The 22,349-nt window shown below is 40.4% G+C and overlaps 1 protein-coding gene across 4 annotated transcripts in view; it reads left to right on the top strand.

Moving 5' to 3' along the window:
• Positions 1-22,349, top strand: part of LOC129185227 (intermembrane lipid transfer protein VPS13B-like) — a 319,375-nt gene that overhangs the window by 223,048 nt on the left and 73,978 nt on the right. For all 4 annotated transcript variants that reach the window (XR_008572043.1, XM_054782025.1, XM_054782024.1 and 1 more), the window contains exons 35-39: positions 1,038-1,373; positions 2,607-2,994; positions 3,101-3,238; positions 10,115-10,483; positions 21,720-21,922. Coding sequence is in view for 3 of the 4 variants with exons in the window: in XM_054782025.1 (XP_054638000.1) it covers positions 1,038-1,373; positions 2,607-2,994; positions 3,101-3,238; positions 10,115-10,483; positions 21,720-21,922 (1,434 nt within the window). In the remaining variant the exon portion in view is untranslated. The remainder of the gene's footprint in view (positions 1-1,037; positions 1,374-2,606; positions 2,995-3,100; positions 3,239-10,114; positions 10,484-21,719; positions 21,923-22,349) is intronic.

Raw genomic sequence — 22,349 nt, 5'->3', positions numbered from 1 at the left:
AAATGGGCATACAGCCACTTTATATTTGCTACTCTCACACAAGGATAATGCTTGCAGGCGTCAATATATTATGAATAACCAAAACAACTAGGCTGCCCTTGTTCACAATTGCACTGTCAGTGAAATAACGTTGCGATGGAACGTTGCGTTTGGGTTCCGAAGTATGCAACAAAGCACGAAAGCCCTGCTTCTCAACAACCGAATTCAGCCACAAATCCTTTGCAATAAAAGTGTTTCAAGCAGAAACACTTTTCCAAGTTGGGTGGAAAATTAGTTATCACCTGCTTGATGGTTTTCTGGTTGGCAGCAACTTTAGCTGCTTGTTTTTCCTCCTGGTTTGGGTGGAAACGTGCTATGTGGTTTCTCATATTTGTCGTGTTCCCAAAATATTTTAAGCTTGTATGACAAAGCTTGCATATTGTCTGGCTTTTGTCCAGCTCATTTTTACCTTCAACTATGTGGAAGGCACAGTTTTCCCAGACGCTCTCTAAATCCAGTGGGTGCGGGTCGAAGTTTACGCTCAGCCATTCTGCTAACGTCTTACACTTAGGTGCGCCACCATAAACTGTCCAGGCGACACTTTGGCTTTCCATCTTTTTGTTCTGTTTTTTTTTTTTTTGTTCCGTCAGCATCGATTATTGACATTTATGAATGGATTATTAACCGTCAATGTCCGCATCGCGGTGCATCTAAGAATTGATTAATTCCCCCACACCTGATGTTTATATACAATTGACATTGTCTGTTGCTTCTTATTCTAAAGAAGGCGTTATGGTGTTTCATCTGGTTGCATTTTCACAATCGTAAAAATTATGAATATTAGAATAGAATAGAACAGAATGCCTTTTATTGTCACTATGTGAGATTTAAAACTATGAGATTTGATGAAAACCTTTCAATTTTTTTTGTTTTTTTGTACTAATTTAACTTTTTCAGTTGATGTTAGCTGTCATTTTTGTTCTATCTTGTACATTTTGTGTTGACATTGTCATAATTTCAAAGAGTAAATCATGGCCTTTTCCTGTATTTGTATGCAGATGTGTCAACATGAACAGAAGTATGGCAGTCGAGGCTCGTTGGCAGGCATCGATTCTTCGTCTCGTCACAGTGCAACCGGGCAAGACAGTGGCTTTGGAAGCGATAGCGCTCGCATCCGTATCATCCAGATTGAGCAGCAGAGTGGGACCAGTCACCACTGCATAGCAAGACCCTCTCATAAGTCCACTATTACCAAAAACCTCAACTTTATCCCTTTCGACATCTTTCTTACTGCTGGTAGATTGTCTGTCATGGCCTATGCTTGCTCCAGTCCCCCAAAGGCCCCATCTTCATCATTAGACAGCAAACTGGACAAGAAAGAGCCTGGGGAAAAGGTAAGAGCGGAAAGCTACAGCTGGAGCGGGTGGTCATATCAGGCAGCGTGTGTTTGTGTGTTTACGTGACTTTGTACACTGAATTGCAGAGTTTCAAATATCGAACAGATAAAAGATAAGCAATTTCAGCGTTCCTGTAACACAGTCACATGTTTAGAATTGTTAACTGTGACTCATTTTACCCCCATCTATAATCTGCGGTTATCTTTTTTATTAGCTTGTTTTTCTTAATGTGGACCCCCACACAAGGGCTGCTACTCATGTGTTGACTCTTCCCTGCAATTTATTGCATTATTGTATTTTTTTATTATTTATTTTTAGGCAGTGGTAGTAATTTATTTTCTTGGGGTCATTTATATACACAAACTTTTGGCTGTACATGCACATTGTGAGATTTGTAGCATCTCCTTTGCAGCACATGTGTGATTAGTGGATGTACAGTAATCCCTGTGAGATTTTAGTAATGGAAAGATCGGTTGCGTGCAGAGGCCTACATGTCTGTATTAAGCCCAAGTAAACGTCAGTTACCTAAGCAAATTACCATAATGTGAAACTTGTTACAAATCAAGTCAACACATAAATATCGGCAGTAATAAGTTAAACACTTCCTGCAGTCATGTAAACGCTCGATTTTGTGCAGTGTTTTATGCCAAGTTACCAATTCAGTATTGTCCTAGGTGCGGCATTGTTTCCAAAATATTTGTAATTGTGATAGAGTTTGGTCCTCTTGTGTGTGCTGTTGACGCTTCAATCCTTTGTCCTCCCTGTGAATTTATTGTCTTACAGTATGTTACTTTGTCACTTCAATTGCTTTTTAGTTATAATCTACAGCTGACCCTGTCACTGCTCATTCAAATCTATTTTGGTTCACTCTACCAGTATGTAACTGACTGCTGGCTCTCGCATTCTGCTCAGAAGAAAGTTTAAAACACTTTGAAAGTGCATGGGTCCAAACACCTGCAGTGAAAGTACAGAACATTTCCCAGGACGGAATGTAGGAGCATTTCGTTAGTCTTATCACAGTTCAGAACAAACAGTGGACAGTTCGGAAACAATGACTGATGATGACTGGGCCTTAGCCGCTGACAGAATAATTTTGTTTGAGTAAAAGGAACATTAGTTGTAAGCTGAGAAGTAGAAATGATGTTATGAGACACAGCAACTGTGTTTTTCACAATTTTATGTAAGAATATGAACTAAACAGTTAATCCAGTGAGCCTTCTTCACCCTCAGGTAGGAAAGAGTGCTCTCAACCAGACTGAAAACCTGTCCGAGTCTCTTCCGGTCTCAACTTCCGCGTCTCCGGACCCTGCTGCTGCTGCCCCAGTTACACTAACGGACCTGACTGCTGAGGACATTCTCAACAGCAATGTCTCCCAGTCAGCTTCACCACTGTTAAGAAGCAGCCTTAGCCGCTCCTCAGCCCGCCAAGCGCTGGGGGTGACAATAGTAAGGCAGCCGGGGAGGAGAGGGGCTGCTGACCAGGTGCTGGAACCACTGCTGTACCTGCAGGTGACCCAACCTTCTGCTTTGCTCAGTTGCCACCACCGCAAGCAGAGAATGGAGTTATCTGTGTTTGATGTGGCCTTAAGGGGTGTGGCTTCGGACTACAAGTGCTTAGGTAGGAGGAAGGCAAAGAATGGGAGTTTGGTTGGAAAACAGATACTGTATGGCTGATAACAATTTGACCTGTTGCTCCTGCTCTTCTATTATGTGATTCATTCCAGACCATGGGAAGACTTTGCCCGAATCTCTGGATTATAATGTCTTCTGGCTCCAGACAGCAGCTGGTGAAGTGGACAGTGAATCAGGCATCCCTCCACCTTTGCTGTGCCTTCAGGTCAAAGATTTCCTCAATGGGCCAGGTGAGTGCTATGGGGTAATAATTATTGTAGCCCCTGCTGAATGTGTAAGTGAATCAAATCTTTCATGTTTCTTCTAGATTTTTTGTTGATATTCTATTTCTCTATGTTGACATAAACCTACCATAAAAATTATGGGCTGGTCATGTCTTTGTCATCAAATCAGCACAGGATCAAATAATTATTCCCCCACTGTAAGCTTATACAGCTTGTTTCCCTTTTTAAAACCATATGTTTCATATTTGTCATATTTGTTATATGAAAACTCTTTCTGATTGGAGTGTGTGTCCAGTGTGAGTGGGCTTCTAAGTGGATGAGTCTGTGAAACTTCCTCATCCCTATGAGGATTTCATGAATCCTTGAACAGTGTGTGTAGGCACAGGAAATCCTTTACAGTTTTGCTCCCTGATCCCAGTAGGCCTGCTGGACTGTAGTGGTTATTGATGAAGGTTTGAGGAAGAATTTTGCCCCCTCAGCCACACACATCCCTTCCTCTGTCCGCGGAAAGCCCTGAGCTTCTTTGTCCACTCGGGATCGCTCAACACAACACAACACAATGCAGCTCTGTACACCACAGCAAGTACACCACAAAGCCACACACGGTAGATTTCCATCTACCCATCTGCTTCTTTCAGAGGACACCAGAAGTCAAATAGCATTGAGCCTTTCCATATGGTGCTTGTCACAATGTGAACCTTTTGTTTCAGTATGCACTGTACAGTGTGTCCTTGTCCTTGGATCTGGAGAAATAGAAGTATACAAGACTCACAAATAGCAACCCTGTGCCTCTCCTATTCGGCTGCAAATCATTGCTGGGGTTTGTGGTCTGTTGCACTCACAATCCCAGCACTAACATGATTTGGCCAGACAAGGTGGAGGAGAGCACAACTGAAAATCGAGCGATCTTGTATGACAAAGGAGCTGAACCGCAGTTGTTTTTGTTTATAAATAAGTGAACATTTACTTCACTGGCAATATATAGTGTATATGTCTGGGAACTTTCATAGATAATCACATTTGATCACTAAAATCTAAACCAATAGATTGAGTGAAAATGACCTAACAGCTGCAAATGCAAGTGAGGAGCTTTTTTTTTTTTTTTTTTACCCAGAGTGGCACATTTGCGATTCAGCATTCATAGCCCCGCAAATTCAAAGAATTTGTTTTTCTCCAAAGAAATGCTGTTTTTTTCTGCAGAAAGCACAGTTCATTCACCCTAAATCTACATTCAACCTAAGCATACATGTATAGTGTTCCTTCGTTTATCGCGGGGTGGGAGGTTAGGTTCCCAAAATAGCTGCAATAAGTGAAATCTGCGAAGTAGCCAATTTTACTTACAGTAACTTTTTTTTTTTTTTTTTTTACAATGATTATATAATTTATACACAAGAATAGCTGTAAACAGGAGGTAGGATAACTTCATTTATGATGATATTATTTATATTCATAACAAAATGTTTCCACAAGTGAAAGACTGCTGTCAGAATTGTGCTATTATACTCAAGTGATTATTTCAAAGATGTAGAGAGAATGCAGTACCTGTCCAAATGACAATGGAATAACCACACTCATAATCCAATGGCACTGACTCACAATTGGACTATTCAGGTTGTCTCAGAAGACATTTGGCCCCTCATCCGAGCAGGCTTCATCAGTTCATGCTCAATGACTAGGTGGGGTCTGGTTCAATGGCCTGGATGAATGAGAATATTCACAGCCACACTCATAATCACAAACATTAGTTCATCCCACACACACGCACACACGCATACAAACATTATACTGACAAATGACGCAGACAGGATCCAGACTTGGTGTGAGGTTGCCCCCACCTCCCCGCCCGGGTCGGCCAATGTTGGAAATATCGAGAATTGACCACACATGTTACTGGTTTCCCCTTCACCCACACAGTCAGCCACACATTTGCACACATGCACTTCTATTGGTCACAGTGTGCCTATGCAGAGATTCAAATGTGAAGGAAATTGCAATTTTGTTACCTTCTACATTTGCAGTTTTTGTCCATCCGCACTTACGTTGAGTGTGTATCTTTTCGTAGCGCAGGAGTCGCAAACTCAACTTACCTGGGGGCCGCTGGTAGTCGGGTCTTGGTGACACTGGCCCGCATCATCTATTCCTCAAAAGCGTTTTAAGTGTTACAAAAAAAAGTACAACTAATCCAGTCTTCTCAGTCTTTAGCAGCAATTCCGTTGCTGGGAGTGCTTCTGGTGTTTTGTAAAAAGTTGCTAAAGTTGTTTAGAGTTAATGTAGTTGTTGGTTGTTATACCCCGTTGTAGTAGTAGCAGTTGCACTATGTGTGTTTGCTTACCTGTTACTGTCCATGTTGTGTTGTCATTTTTGTGTGTGCACCGTGATTGTAGTTATTTTCTGCTTGTGACCCCACTGTTCATTACACTGTGTCACAAGCTCACTGTGAGTTCAGTGTTGGCTATTTCTTGCCCAAATTAAAGAGCTTCTTCCATTAAAAGCCTTCACCACTGGACCGCAAGTTTGAGACCCCTGACATAGTGAGTCATATAATTTGGCCAGTTGTTTTGGAATATATAGATAGTTTCTGAACAATATTGAATGATGAATAAGGAGGATAATTCCACGTTTTTTATTCAACCTTCCACTTTTATATGCTTATGTAGTCCTCTACCAGTGTGTGTGCCGCATGTGTATATCATGTCTGGCGATTCCACTTTGATTTGACAATGCTTCATATTTGATTTATTTAAACGAGACGTCAACGGAGCACAGACCACCATGAGGCTACTTCTTGCCGTGTGTTTACAGCAATATGCTTGCAATTTCAGCCCAATTTTTGGCCAATCCAAGCTGCCCTTTCAAGGATGCAGATTGGAAAAGACTTGCTCCATGTGTACTGTAAACCAGATAGTGTTTCACCACAGTGGCTACACATTACTCACATTACCATAGCTAATGCAGGTAGTTACAGGAGGTAGATTACTCACTAACCAAGGTGCGGCCTTTGATTATTATTGATTATTAAAAATTAGGGTGGTATATTTTCTATAAGTATTAATGGAAGAGTGCACTCTCAAGACACGTCTTTTCTTCTGTTGTCATCTTTCTTAAACAGTTCCAGTCTCGTAGCAGGTCTGTCAGCGAGTCCAAAGATGTAACTGCTACCACTTGGAGACAAGAGATCAGCCTTCTCTCCAAAGAGAGGCAGGAGGTGATAGATTAGCTAGAACAAATTGGAACCATTACTCTCTTTCGTCCCTGCTTTTTGTCAAACTATAGCTTCTAAAAAATATTGTCAGTTACTGTATACAAGCGTTTGCACCTCCGAACCGTCTAGAACATCTGTAATTTGATTCAGATGGCATGCGAGGCACATGTCACTGGCCTTGATATGTATGAGGCTCTTTTTGTGACTTTGGGATTCTACAGATACACTTCAGCAATTTTGGGCACATAAACACAGGTTTGCACAAATATCCTCTTCACACACGGGACGTATGAAATTGGACACATCGCCACCTGTGTCTGACATAGCCTCTCCTCTGTCAAGACTCAAGCGTAAAATGTCAGCCAGAGAATCAAAGGTGGACCGGGAATGAAAACGTTTGTGGTTGTTGCACACGCACACACACCAGGTTGAAAGGGGCAATATCGTCACGCTTGACCATACCAAAAAGGCAAAGTAAGCAGCTTGGTAAGCATATTTCATCCCAGAAGCATTGCCATTTTGCAGATATGTACTGTAGATGTGTGTTTATGCACGTTTGTTAGACCTTGAGCTCACATTCTCTTTAGTGCAAGTCACGATTGATACCAGAGAAGGCCAGTGTGTGATTCCCACCAGCCTGTTCATATTAACACTGTTATGTTATAATTTTTTAATAAAATATGGAAAGACTAACACTAACTTTCAACCTCTACAATTGATGCCTTTTACTTTAACAATCACCGTTTGTGAGAGTGATGTCAACTTTGCACCCTGCAAAACACGCCACGAACAATATCTCGCCGAGGTAGCACGTTAAAAAGCTTTAATTTAATACTCCATTTGAAGAATAAACACCTGATGGAGTATGGTGGGTTTTCGAGGCTCACGATGTGATCATCAGGCAGCTAATATAGCCAACTCTGGACAACACTCGCGCGCATGTGCGTGACAGTCCGCAGTGTAAAGCAAATAAACCGAAAAATGACCAGCCTCTCTCAGCGACTGCTCTCTTACTTGGAGCTGCGTGACACCTGGAAGCAATGTTTCCTCTAAGTTGCGCGCGTGCGCGATCGCGCACTGCTCTCGCTTTCTCAGCGCACAACAAATCCATGAATCGCACACAATACAATCCAACCTGGACAGTAAATGATGTAAACACATTATAATTTATTCTGTGCCATTTTGCAATGTAACTCAGTGAGTGACAGGGAACAACAAGCTGTGAGAAAATATAACACAATGAAACAAACATAAACACAAACATAAAACACTGCCCAGCCAATGATAAGATTGTGTTTGCGCGTATTGACGTCCACAGCCAATCAAGTCATTAACAGCGCACTACTTAGTACAAGCCGCTGTTTTGCAGGTTAGTCTATAGCTAATGGTGCTTGCTAACCCTGTATTATGGCGAAACAAACTGGCATAGCAACATCCACTCACCAAGCCAAAGTAAAAAAAAGTTAAAAAGTGGTTCTTTTAAAGTGAATTGGCTGTCGGAGTATGTGCGAACAGAAGAACAAAAGGTGAAACTGGATGAGATTTTTTTTTCATTTTCAAATGTGAAAGGGCTGTTTTATAAAACATGTTGCAAAGCCAAAGTAGCAAGATAATTTTCGCTTTTTTTATGGCACCATGGGCCAATAGCACTCATCATAAATGAATGTCAAAATGTACACTTAATCTATGTGATTGGTATCGGCCGATTTCACTTATGGGTGATCGCTATCGGACTCGGCAGCATAAAACCCGAATCGGAGCATCCCTAAACTAAATCCATTCATGGCCAAATTTGTAGATGAACCAGTGTCTGTATGGTTTTTCAACCCAAACTAGACGGTTCTGTTGTCTTCCTCTCACATTATATGATCCAAATTCCAATAAATTCAAATGAGGATCTTCTTTCACCACCGTTCAAATATGTGCTCAGCCAAGAAAACAAAAAAGCACTGTAAATATAACGCCGTGCGCTTTGTAATGTAATGTGTTGTAAAAAAAAAAAAAAAAAGAAAAAGAATAATAGGAATATAAAGGTGACAATAGGGGTGTTTTTTCATCTGCTTTAATAATGTTAAAAATGTAAAACTTCATGAACATTTTTTTCTATGCTTTAACTATGAAAATTGAGATAAACAAGGGACGGCTGTAGGTGCATAATGTAAGGCACACTTCCTGTCCCTCACTTAATGTGTACTGTGTGGGAAATTGGTATGCCTTTCCATTTAACTGAAAGTTATGTACCAAAAAAATTCTGATTACAAATTTGTGTTTCGTTACATCCCTAAGAAACATCCCTCAGCTTTATACGTTGCTTTGCTTATTTAGTTACTGTACGTTATGAAGTGATGCATGCATCTGTGGGTACACAGTTGTTTTTTTCTGGGTGGGGACGAAAAATAATTTTTGAAGGAGCTGATGTTGAGAGCAGAGAGCCAGGCATGGCCCCGACTGTGTGATGAGGGCCAACTTAAAGTGATTACAGCCAGGGCGGGGTTGATTAGGCTGGGGGCTGTTGGAAAAGTAAATGACTGGGCTGACTAAGACGAGAGACAAGAAGATGAGCTCCATGAAGCAGAGAGGGAGAGAATAAATGGGTGAAAAAGAATGGGTGTGCATAGTAACCTACTGTAAATGAACAGCTGCATCCATGCTTTTTATTCCATCTCTGGAAACTTTCCTGATGTAAGTCAGGTGGAAATGATAAGCTACATTGCACAGCAAATTGTACCTGCCCTCCAGTTCCATTCTTCCTTTTTACCATCTGCCTCACTTCCACTGGATTAAAGAATGAAAGAAGCCAGGGTGCAAGAACTGGATCTGTGTGCGTGGCTGTGTGTGTGTCTTCCCTCTCCTGGCTGTGCTCCCGCCGATGTCATCCAGTACTTGTATCTGGGAACGAGACATACGGAAGGCCTAAACCCCTTAAAAGCACCAGTGCCTTGAGGATACCATGAAAAGCAGATGGACTTGTTTTCAGCTGCTTCCCTCTCCCATCATCATGACCAAGTGGAAAAATGTGATAATGGAAGTGGTGTAACACGGCATGGAGTTAATTCATGTGTCTCTGTAAATTCCAGTCAAGTGTTTGAAGACTACAGTGCACAAAGACACAAGAAATAGAAGTCTTGAATTTATGTGGTGTGCATTAAAAAAAATGGCCTTCATGCTCTTCCACATTCATTTGCCTTATGTACATGTTGGAGTTTATGGATCCTACATGGAATTCATTCACTTATGGTGGCTTTCGAAGCGACAAGCAGGGACTGTGCCCGCATTTTTTTATTTGTTCAGGTTGTGTACTGGTTTAACAGAAACACTAGAAAGCCTTTTTCACATACTAAATAGGCCGTTGCTAAATTGCCTGTCATAAAATGAATAGAATATAAAATGCAATTTCCCATTCATGGATACAAAACCACAGAAGCTGGAACACCCATAAAGCTCCATAGACATCCAATGAGAGAGTGTGTGTGCGTGCGTGTGCACCTCATTACCATGTATTTGTGAGTACATACTTAAGTCAAGCATTGGATTGAGTCTCTCTTTTTAAACGCAGCTCATTAGAACTGTTTCAGTAAGTTGAAGTTTCAGTAAAATATTGAAAGCATTGTGTAAGTTAAATTAGCTGTAGCTTTTAAAAAAAATCTAATCTCATTATTTCTTCTCTCTTCTGTCCACAGCTGAACTCAATTTCGAGCTGTCTCGCCCCTTGAAAGTCAACCCAACACTGGTCAAACTGGAGCAAGCCAAAGTCTACCTGAAGAAAATCATGCCAAACCACACATGGAACACCTCCAGTAAACCACCGTCCACTTCTTCAAGCCCTCATTCGTCCCCTGCAAAGATGCTGCCCAGGGCCTTCACACCTCCCCATCAGAGCCATGGCAGCATTGACGCCTTGGCTCTGTCCTTCCACAAGGTCTCTCTCCACACTACCCAGATTGTGGTCGTCATGGAGACGGAGGCCCATCCAATGAGGCCCAGCGTGACTGTGTCTGTGTCATCTATGACAGGAAGTCTGAACTTGAAGTCAGGCCTAAGGATTGAGGGTGAGTAAGACAGAAATATGCCTTTCATTTTGTGAACATGGAAAAAAAGACACGTTGAAAATTTATTGGCAGGGAAATTGTTTTAAAAAATGAAGGAAGGACCGCATGTGTTTTTATTTTACAGCTCAGTCAGGTACCTGTTCTAATGAGAATTTACTAGGATCTTCTACAAAAAGAAAGAAAGAAAGAAAAAACTGTCTAGATTTTAGTGGTTGCTTGAAAATCATTGTATGATAATTTTTTTTAGAGAAGATTTAATTTAAAGAGTGCTATGGATAATACAAATTCTTAAATATACAAAGATAAAAACAATAAAGCTTCTTTTAAAAAAAATGGCAAAACCCATTAAAATCCCATAATTACATGTTTTGACCCAAATTGCAGAGATTTGTCCAGCTCATACTGTCTATACTGTCATACTATCTCAGATTATATATTTAATGAATGCAGTTTGAATTTCAGGTCGCACGCCAGCACAAAACAAGTTTAATGAACATTTCAAAATGTCGCTTGTATCCATAAAGCCGTAATTATTTTAAGAAAAAAGTGTAAATGTTTTCTGTTCTGATCTCGCTAATGTTTGGCTAGCCCAGCAGACAGACAGCTGCCTTGAGACAGTCTCAATAAAGACTCCAGTTGAGTTTTTACTGACATTTACTTTCAAGCGCTGTGAAAAGGAACATACAGAAATACAGTATGTCAAGTATAACTTAGATAAAATACAAAATAATTTCTCTGTGACATTCAACATAAACATAATGCTAATTTATACTGAAAATCCCATGTACGCTCTAGCGATTAGCATTAGCGATTTTGCAAACACCAAACACCTCCAAATATGACAATTAAATAGATAACTAAGATGCACATTCCACTTAAACAGCTGATATATAATAAGCATGAAATACTTACAGGCAAACATGGTTTCAGGATTTATTTGTACTTTGTTAGATGACAAGGATGAAAAAAGGTTTCTGCGCCGTGTACTGTACAAGAACAGATGGAGCAGTGACTGATGATCTTACACATGCTGTAGATATAGATTTCACTCCTAACTAGCTTGTTTGTATGTGCTACATTGCATTGAAACCTCGCACTACGGTTACTGAGGGACAACGGTGGAGCAGGGCTAAGTGCCTGCATCTGTTTTACAGATGTTGATACTGGGTTACTTACGATATAATGTGTGTCAAAGCATCTAATTAAAACCTCAAACAACTTGCATTTTGTTTACTTTAATGTACTTAACTGCCCAATGACACAGTACTCCATGCTGCCCCATTTTTCACCAGCTTTTTCCACCATAAATGTGTTGACTTGACAGTAGAACCTCTCCAGTCAAACACAATCTGTTCCAGTATGCTGGTCAAACTCTCATTTGTACAGATTTCGAAACAGTTTTTTTAATAGAATTTAATAGAAATATATTCACATCAAGGGTCAAAATATAAATCCTTTATTAACTGTATATGCAGTGTCTTAAGTATCGTAGATTTGTGACTACTGGGCGCACCTGAATGTAAGCCGCACCCACCAAATGTAAAAAGAAAAATGTCTATAAGCCGCAGGTGTCGACATTGTAACATGGGATATTTACACAGAAAGACACACTATAAACCTTGCATTCCTACCTACACTAGGTGCTCCCAGTGTCACTTGTCAGCGCCGATGAGTGAGACGTGAGACGCTTTTTTTCATTCAACAGCTGCCTTGATCAAACTTACTTAAGATTTGTTAGATCAAAACACGATCACTGCATAAGACTTCAAAATTAGCTTCCACTTCACTACTTCTCCACTTCCATAAATCCTACTGTTTTGTGATTGAATACAGCCTGTTTAGTAAAACATAATTGCACATTTAAGCAGATTTTACATACTTGCCTAGATTAACCATTTTTAGGAATAACACAAATACAAGGCAGAATACAAATTAAGACACGGGGCTTCAGTAATTGTTCAGTGAGACAAGCACCAGACTTGATTGTTGGAACAACAGGCTTTTGTAGCAGGTTTTTATTGCAGGTTTAAATTATCTTTGTACATCTACTGCAACACACGCGAGCAGTCCGATTATGTCTACTATATTGGGTAATACCAATGTAAAGGTGACTATATTGGTGTTATTTTATGTCTGGAGGAGTAATAATGTTAACAATTGTATTTAGACGATCATAAACTGTTTTTCTACGCTCTACGAAAATATTCATTTCACAAAGAATCCTACTTCAATGAAATTTACTTATCACAGTCGGGTCTGGAACTAAGTAACCGCGACAAGCGAGGGATTCGGTATTCTCATGTTCTTATGTTCTTGTTAACATTCTTTGCTGAGGCTGGTCCTTCTTTCGAAATAAGTAGCACAAAAAGCCAAACAACCTCAAACCCTGCCAGAGAATTCATCAATAGATATTATTCTCAGCATATTTTACAAACGTCTGCATAAGTTGGGACATGCATTTGGCACCAAACTGGTTGTCTGTACAGTCCAGCAAAACAACGTCGACCAAGTATGTCTGTTCAGAACAATACCGTCATATATCAAATGTTGTCATCTTATAAAGGAAAACCTATATTGGCTTCTTTGTAATATATGTTTGAGCACTTGGTGAAAACCCTGTGAGGTTTCAGGCTTCTTTATTTAGAGCTCATTATAGTTGCTAATATTTCACGTCTTGGCCCGGTTTCTAAAAGAATGCTGAAAAGTTCATGTGGGGTGAACCCTGTTCTTGCGGCCAGTGGAATTCCTGAAAGTAAGAATGCTTGTGTGTGGGAAACAGTATTTTTAAAGCAGATGTCCAAATCATTACTGCTGAGTGACATGTTTGTCTCACCTTTTTTTTTGTCTCATGATAACTTTAGGACTCTTACAGAGCTCTGTCATATCCCACACGACTATGTTCCCCCAGGACGCTTTCTCTCATAGCGTTTCCAGATTTGTTGCCATCACAAGGAGACAAAGTGTCTCCAATTACGTAGACTGATTGTTGGTGACAATAGATATCTGCTGACTCTTAGCCTTAGCCGTACCACCTCCATCACTCAGCACTCGGGACCCCGATCCAAGTCCGATCCGTACCTCTGAAAACAGATACCTTGGAAATTTACAAAGATGAAAGGTAGGATTCCTGTTTGAGCTGCCTCAATCAGTCAGAGGGAATGGCCCCCTTGGGACTGGCTGTACATGTGAGATGTAAGACAGGAGAATGTAATAAGACTACTGCTACAATATAGACCACTACTGCTGCTACTCTTGTTGCTCTCATGGCCCTTTGTGGAAGTTTGATATTGTTGGACCACAGGAGAACTGAGCCGGATGTCAATGTGCATGGATGAGATGTAGGACCGAGAGGAAGATACGAGTAAAGGAAAATACAATGGTACCTTGGTTTTCATTTTCAAAGGTCTGGTGAAAACTGAAATGTACGAAAACCCAGGCAATTTTTCCCGGAGGAATTAATGTAATGTAAGGCTGGCGCTTTTTTACAATTTTTTTTTTTTTTTTACCAAAACCGAAGTTTGGCTGCAGTTTCTAAAGAATTATAGAAGATTATAGAAGATGGGTTATATTACATTGGTGAGAAGATGCATCAAAGCATGAGTCGAGAAAAAGCAGCTAGTCCAGTAATAGGATACAGACAAAATTAATGAACTCACAAAGCGCAGATGACGAGGAGGTGAGTCAAGAAATACTGAAAAAAAAGACATGAAAAAGAAAGAAGAAAAACAAAGGGGGAAAAAAATCATATATGACACGGGACATAAAGCGAGAAGTTAAAGCAGACAAAACAGGAGTAGTCCCTGTATACGCATGTCATTGCACTCACCCCCCCCATCCTGGCTTCATCAGGCTCGAGCTGTAGCTATAACATCTGGGGGTCTGTACCTGGTCATAGCAGCCATGCTCTGCCAGAGAACAAGATGGAGAGAGAGGGGATTAGGTTGACAGTGAGGTGTGTTACCAGATCCTGTGTTAATGAAAAGCAAGTGGAAGCCCCACATTCCTCCCTCCCGTCCATGGCTCACCACTCCCCAAGGTAGAGGGGCATTCATAGTTCATTGAAAGAAAGGAGGGAGGTGGGAAAAAGAGAGAGAACAGATGTCCAAAGGTCCATGAAATAAGACCTTCACTAATCTCTCAGCTCTCCATCAGACTGCCCAAAGAGTGCCCCCGATTTCCTAAGAACACACACACAGGCCCACTTTTTCCACATGTATACAACAATATGTAGTCTGAAATGCAACAATATCACCTCCGCCCTGTACCTCTGTGGACCCCCCTTACTTTTTTGTGGTGATTTACTCCAGCGAACGTCTGTAGTGGAGCAAGTTGAAAGCTGGCCCATATTTATGTAGGTGTCTTCCTTTGGTTTATTAGTCCTTGTGTTTCCTTGGACCGCCTTTGAATATGACATTATTTGCATTCTGATGGTATTTGCAGCAAAACTAAGCTAACTGTTCTTATCTTAAATATTAAGACACACTATGTTGTCATTGTAGTCGAGACATACAACAAATTTACTGCAGCAGCTCTGTTAGATAAGAGTATAAAATATCATATGGAAACAGAAGAATCACAAGAAAAATATGCACAAATGGAGGAAGACGACGTCAACAAACTGCCCTGGTTTAAAAATCATTTATTGCCTATTCTCCTAATGTCTCTGGCCAAAGTCACAAGTAAATGTGCAAGCAATGGCTAGTTTTTGTTTCAGTTGTGTGAACAACTGCTTAGGTCGATATGAATAAGTCTGAGGTGCGTTGACATAAACATGTTCCACAGTAATATCAGATACTGTGGTTCTCAACACTCTTCTCCAAATTCTTATGCTTGCACTCTTTCTTAAACTGGCTTATCTAGGTGCATTGTTTGAGTCCCTTGGTCAATATGTTCCAAGGTTTTACTCCACATACTGATAGGCTAAAAGTGTTCAGTGTTACGCAGGGATACAGATGTTCAAATGTATTTTGTCCTTGTGGTCACAATTCTCTGGTTGAAAAAAAGAGTTGCTCTGTACATGAGTTTAGATTAAAAATGTATCGGTTTGGTAAATTTCAATATTTGCAATTTGAGGAATGGTTTGTGCATTCTCTATAACCAGCTGCTATTTTTTGAAGTATGGTTAGTGAATGCAGCGTGCTTTTGTAATTAGATGTCCATATTACAATAATTCAAATGTAGTAACACCAGCGACCAGTAAAGAGTGTGGAGTGATTGGTGGTGTAAAACATGTTAATTAATAATGTACATTTTTGGTGTGAGATTTCAGGTCATTTTATCATCTATTATGACACCTAGATACTGTATGTGTTTTCATGCACCCTGTCAATGTCTGCATGATCTACTTCTATTTGTGTTTTTGTCTTTTTGGCAATTCCCAAATAACATTATTATTTGGTTTTACTTGTGTCTGTTCTTATCGAACCGTTTAATTTGTTCATTTCCATATTCAAGTTGATATAAGTTTTCTCAACTTCATAAATTGCTTCCTGTTCATCACGTTACGTTCCTGTCTCTAAGCAATTACAAACCATTTTTTCTCTTGTGGGTGCAGTGTTGCAGGTTGGTGATCTGCAGTATTTGTTTTGCTTCCATTTTCTGTACTGCTTGTCCTCACTGGGGTATGCGGGTATGCTGGAGCCTATCCCAGCGGCCTTTTCGGGCGAGAGGCCGGGTGCACCCTGGACTGTTCGGTCCCCAACCAATCACAGGCCACATATACACAAACAACCATTCACACTCACATTCATACCTATGGACAATTTAGAGTCTCTTAATATTAATTTTCGGAATGTGGGAGGAAGCCGGAGTGCGCGGAGAGAACCCACGCACTTGAACATGCAAGCTCCACACAGAGATGTTCCAATGGAAATCCTAACCCACGATCTCCTGACTGTGAGGCCAACATGCTAACCACTAGTCCACCGTGCGGCCCATATGAAAACATCTTTCCTAAAACCTACCATAACGCGCCCTTGCTCTCCGACATTAAATTGGCACATATGTTATGAAACAACCGTCATCACCTCGTAATGACTTGGATGACATACAACACTTGTACAGAGGCCGTGATGTCCTACCCTATGGAACCAGTTTCCTATAGTGGTCTTGTGGTAAGTGGAGAGTGTATTCCTGTGGTGAGTGACAATATATTATTTATATTACTCTAAGCATCCCAGCTAGTCTATGGAGGGTTCTGCTACTTGGGTAATGACTCCTTTAGGTTTCGTCTAATTGATACCAGTTCACCCTGAAGTATAAATCAGCCAGGCAGTGGTCAGATAAGGGCTGCCAGAAAGAAACTGAGACAGTAAATCAGTCGCGATCCTATCTAATCTTATCCAAGTGTTCGCCAAAGATGTATTTCACTTTACGAAGATTTCCACCCACACCACCCACTTAGTTGCTGGAGTGACATAAGTTATATGGTAGCCCGCAGAGAAAACCTGGTGTGCACTGGGTTACTGGCAAGTCTGTCGAGTGTTATGCAGGTGAAGGTTAGCACATGCACGTCTTTCCATTAATGTTGTCAGCATTTTCATATTGTTCCAGTTCTTTACATCAGTCAGCTATGCATGATAAACACAACATAAAAATGTTGATTCTGAATAAATCTGTAAATACAATGAAAAACAGTTTCATAATATTGATTTACATTGAAAACAATTTCTGAGTCGTACTGATATGATGTTTGTAGTTACATTAACTTAACTCATTCAATACTAAAGAGGTGGTTATACGTTTTAATAAACCCGAAGGTTTGATCCCAACATCATATTTATACATCTTTTTACTTTTTTTTTGCACGAGAGGCTCAAAGAGGTGATGACGCAACTCCCCAACAATGCATTTGGCTTCACAGCAATTATGATGCCATAAAGCGGCCACTAGGTGGCAGAAGTGCATTTGATAAGAGCTTGGCAGCAATCATGAGGATAGAAGAAACACACATGACAGGAAGAAGGAAGTGGGAGAGCGTGGAGGAGGGTAGCGTTCTGAAGGTTACGCATTGGAGGGAAATTTTAACGTATGCACACGCACACACACATGCGCACAAACATGCACATGCATAGTGTGTATATGACAGTTCCAAATGTGAAAATTGTAAATACAGTGTACCATTGCTCTATCGGGGTTCACCTTTCGCGGATTCGCAGGTTGTTTTTTTTATTTGTACTTCTTTTTTTTATTATTACAGCAGCAGGTGACAGGAGCATGTGACAGGAGAGGGAGGCATAATAGCACCGCAGCAAAGTGTGCCCAGAACACACCACTCTATCAGGGTTGCAATGTCTATGTCTGATTACAGTGAACTTGTGAACAACATGCGCTGCCAAGCATCTCACTGAAAAGATCCAACCACTGAAGGCTTTATAAATTATTACTTATATTTTTAAAATAAATCTATGTGAAGATTAACACGTAACTCTAAAATTGTTATTGCATTTACAACTAACACATCCAAATGTTTAATTTGTCAACAAGAGTGGCCTTTTATTGGGGACAGCTTATGGCACAATCATGATGTCTAATTGGCAGCTTGATATGCCACACTTGTGGGTGGATGGATTATCTCGTCAAAGGATGTGGTCATCAACACTGATTTCGACAGATTTGTGAACAATATTTGAGAGAAATAGGCCTTTTATGTACATGGAAAAAGTTTTACATCTTTGGGTTCTACTCATGAAAAATAGGAGCAAAAACAAAAGTGTTGCTTGTATATTTTTGTTTACTTTAGAGCTGTGGTCTCCAACTTTCATCACCATTAGATCTACTTTGACAGTAAGAAAGGAGGGGTGAGCTATTTGTGTTTTCATTCATTTATATGACTGGCAACATGGAAATTGTGCCCACTCAAACAGCGTGGTCATTGTCCTATTTTTGTGGTAATTTGTTGTCACATAGAGGCTAAGAGGTTGTCTGAATTGAACAGTAATGGAAATACAAACAAGTCAAACAAGTAGCTTGTGATATGTTTCAGATAGTTCCAGGGTTTGGTGACCCCTGTTGTGGAGTAATGTACCTTTTTATACAAACAATATGTTACTCTACAGTATAACCATTTACATATTGGGTCTTCTTGTAGAGTTTCACTATGATTGTATTTGATACAGTCTATGAAGTACTGCGTGTATGCTTGCTTCATCCTCCTGTATTTTCATTGTATGTTCTTCCCGCTCTCCTGTCTTCTTATGACTGGCTTTTTCTGTGGTGCACTTTGACTGTCTGATACATCTTTGGGGACTAACTTACTGGTATTATGGTCACACAGGGAGCTTAGACATGGATGAGGAGGGGGTTGACAAATGAGTTTTACTTGACTGGATGGAAAAAATGGATGAGAAATGAATTTGATTCCCCCTCATTAAAATCATTCCAAATTAAAGTAATTATTGGGAGCTGCTGCTGTTGCTGCTGCTGCTTCTGGCTTAAACTCCCAGATGCTGTGGTCAACTAGGCTGCAAATGACGCATGGTGAGGGAGTCAGAATGCTTTGATTGCACATTGTTTCATTTTGTGTGTGTGTGTGTGTGTGTGTGTGTGTGTGTGATCTTATAGCATGTACCATATGCAAAGGGTTTGGTATGACTACTTTGGACATGGTTCTACTCATAATTTTATGTGCGTATAAGTGTGTGTCTGTGTTTGTGTCTCCCACTCACATGGGAATAAAAGACCACCATTCAACATTTAAACCCTGTTGGGGAGTTTCCTTGTGCTGTCAAATAAATCCTCACCATGAAAATAAACCTGTTCGATAAATTGCAGCCGTCTGTGCGCCACAACACCAGAAGACATTTGCAGGTAAACTGCCAACTTGTATCGAAAGCATCTTTCCTGGACACATGACTCATCGTAGTATAAAAAGAAAAAGAAAATCCCTCTTTCATTGGAACGGTGCTGTTGTGGTGTCAAGCTGAATATTGAATAAGACATTTCTCAGTGTACCGAGTCTGGAAAGATGTGTCATATATTCATCATTTCATATCTTTCACACCCTTTTTTGTCTCCGCATGTCAACATCCATTTGTCTTCATAGTTTATCAGCTCCTGTTACACTCCCTCTGAATGGCTTTCCATTTTTCCTTAAAACTCCACTTATCCTTCTTCACCCCAAATAAACCCACTGGAAGTTTTGCAGTCTGCTGTGATTTCAGTATAACGTTGTTTGTTTCATTATTCTTTGGGCATTGACAACTTTAGTCCATGGATGTCACATTCCAAATGGAAAACGAGCGCCAAGCTTACCTGTACACAGCTGCGTTTTGTTGATGGCGATTAATGGTTGGTCTTTGTTCAAAATGATGTTTATATCAGTTACATAAATATACCTAAGTTAATGGCGAGATCTTTACAAGGATCTTCTAGTTTCCATTTGAAATTCCATGTGTTACATTATTGAGGTATAGTGACGATAAAGATAGATTGGATAGTGTTTGGTCTTTTCTTGATCGATGATTTAAACCTGGATATTGGCGGTGGTAATAAAACATGGTTTTATTGACTGGTTCTGATTGCATTCTGTAAAATGGTTTGCAGCGAAGGTCATTATTGATACGGTTTATGCAAAATATGCACACAATTTCTGCTATTGATGAAGTACAGGAACTGTGGAAATATAACAAACAATAACAATTGTCACCTACACGTCCGCACCATCACGAGCGTAAATTAGCGTGGGAAGCGCCTTGAATGCCTTCTGTTTTGCGAAGCTAGGATATAGTTATAGAGCCAAATTACTTCACATGAATAAAATGTTAATTATGTATGAATATCTAAAAATCATGTGGTGTCCAAATCATCCCGATTGTTATCACTTACATATTGAAGTTATCATTGCACAGTTATCTTTTTACATGTTTTTTTATGATGTGTCGGTGATTGAACGCTGGGAAAATAACCTCGATTTGGGTGCACCTCAACTTTAAATCCTTGTCAGGTTTTTAGTCAGCAGTCATATATTTAAAAATGTCCTATTTTAGCTACTTCTGTGCAAAAATAATGGGGATTGTAATTGTAGGTGCTCTACTTTTTCTACTGCTTGCTAGGACTCAGATTGGCGGAACCATTACTGCCGTCAGAAGGCAAAGGGCCACTTCACAGGGCATTATTAGTCATTCTGGTTTGAGGTTTTCAAATGGGCTGCTGCTGCTGTTGCCGTGACTGACCTGACCAGCTCAGCCCTGCCATGTTAGCAACTACTAGATGAGGTTAGAGTCTGCTGATTTATGGGTCTTCGAAGGCCAATTTCTGGAAGCCTCTGACCACAATTAATGACCCATCTGCGATTAAATGGAAAGGACAGAGAGTGCTGTCTTATTGTGGTGGCTCCTGCTATGTTTGGTTCTTTCAGGATGAGTGGGTGTTTGGCTTCTCCGTGTGGATCTTACCATGTTTTTCTGTCAGTCTAGCTTTGTCTAAACATGTTGGTTTAAAGCAGGGTCTAATTTTTACACCTTAAGAATATTGACATCATGTCTCACTAGCGGGTATTACCGATATTTAATTTACTTCGAACGTTTATTTTCATTTAAGGAAAAAAAATAACTTTGGAAATACAGTGGCATCTCCTAAGCCAACCACAATCCATTCCAGGGTGCTGGCCGACCTCCAATTTGTTCTAACTTAAGAACAAATTTTCCCATAAGAATCAATTATAGTTGAAATCATCTGTTCCACAGTCATATCATCACCATCATAAAATGTTTAAGAACATTACAATACCTTCAACATTTTAACCTTTGACAGTCAATGTTGACAAAACATTAAAACGATAATAAGTGTACCCATATTTGTGATGACATATAAGAAACATGAGCGTGTAGAGAGAACGCGTGACTAATATGCATAAGAGAGCAAACTGAATGTACACTTAACTCTGAAGACACGGGCCAGCAAGCATGAGATGGGTCAAGTTATGTCACAGTGCTTTGAAGATTAGCTTATCTCATTTGCCAATCATTGAATACCACTACTTGTTGGTAATATATTGTACTGAGCAACAAAAATGTTGGTTAGAATTCCAAAGGAGGTTTCACTGTACTTATTAAATCAACAAAACCTAATTCATTTTGATTGATTTTCAATATATTTCTTGTATTTTACAGTTAATGGAATATCTCTGTGGACACTGTTGCAGTAACACTGACCTAACATTTTCCGTTGTGATTGTCCAATGTTTTTAAATTATGTAACCTCTCATCATTCCTTGTCACTTTTGCTGTTCTCCCAGATGCAGTTCAGTCCGCTTCTGTGCAGCTGGAGTTGCAAGATGTGCTGGTGAGAACTGGACTGAAGGAACAAAGCCATCTCCTACTGGGGCCATTTTCCTGCAGTAGCTCACTGGAGGCTAGGTGGTGTCGGCACAGTGGCAGTCCTGGACATGAGCCTGGTCCACCTAAACTGCTGCTGGACCTGAAAGGAGGCCTGCTGCAGGTCTGAATACCGATGACTTTACTGCAGCAGCCATTAAATACAAGTTACAGTTGTTAGAAGTGAAGGCGCTGATGTGTTCACATTATTATTTTTAAATTAAACTGACGGGGGAAATTTACAAGCTGGAAGAGCTGCGTTTGAATCTCTGATGGGCATCTCTGTGTGGAGTTTGCATGTTCTCCCCGTGCGTGCATGGGTTTCCTCCCACATGTACTGTATGTTAGGTTAATTGGCGACTCTAAATTGTCCATAGGTATGAATGTGAGTGTGAATGGTTGTTTGTCTATATGTGCCCTGCGATTGACTGGCGACCAGACCAGGGTGTGCCCCATCTCTGGCCCAAAGTCAGCTGGGATAGGCTCCAGCATACCCCCCGCAACCCTAGTAGGATTAAGCGGCATAGAAAATGATTGAGGCAATCTGGCCA

The sequence above is a fragment of the Dunckerocampus dactyliophorus genome, chromosome 7, assembly GCF_027744805.1.
Source record: "Dunckerocampus dactyliophorus isolate RoL2022-P2 chromosome 7, RoL_Ddac_1.1, whole genome shotgun sequence".
NCBI lineage: Eukaryota > Metazoa > Chordata > Actinopteri > Syngnathiformes > Syngnathidae > Dunckerocampus > Dunckerocampus dactyliophorus.
Note: the sequence above shows the minus strand (reverse complement) of the source record. Positions and strands in the feature narration are given on the sequence as shown.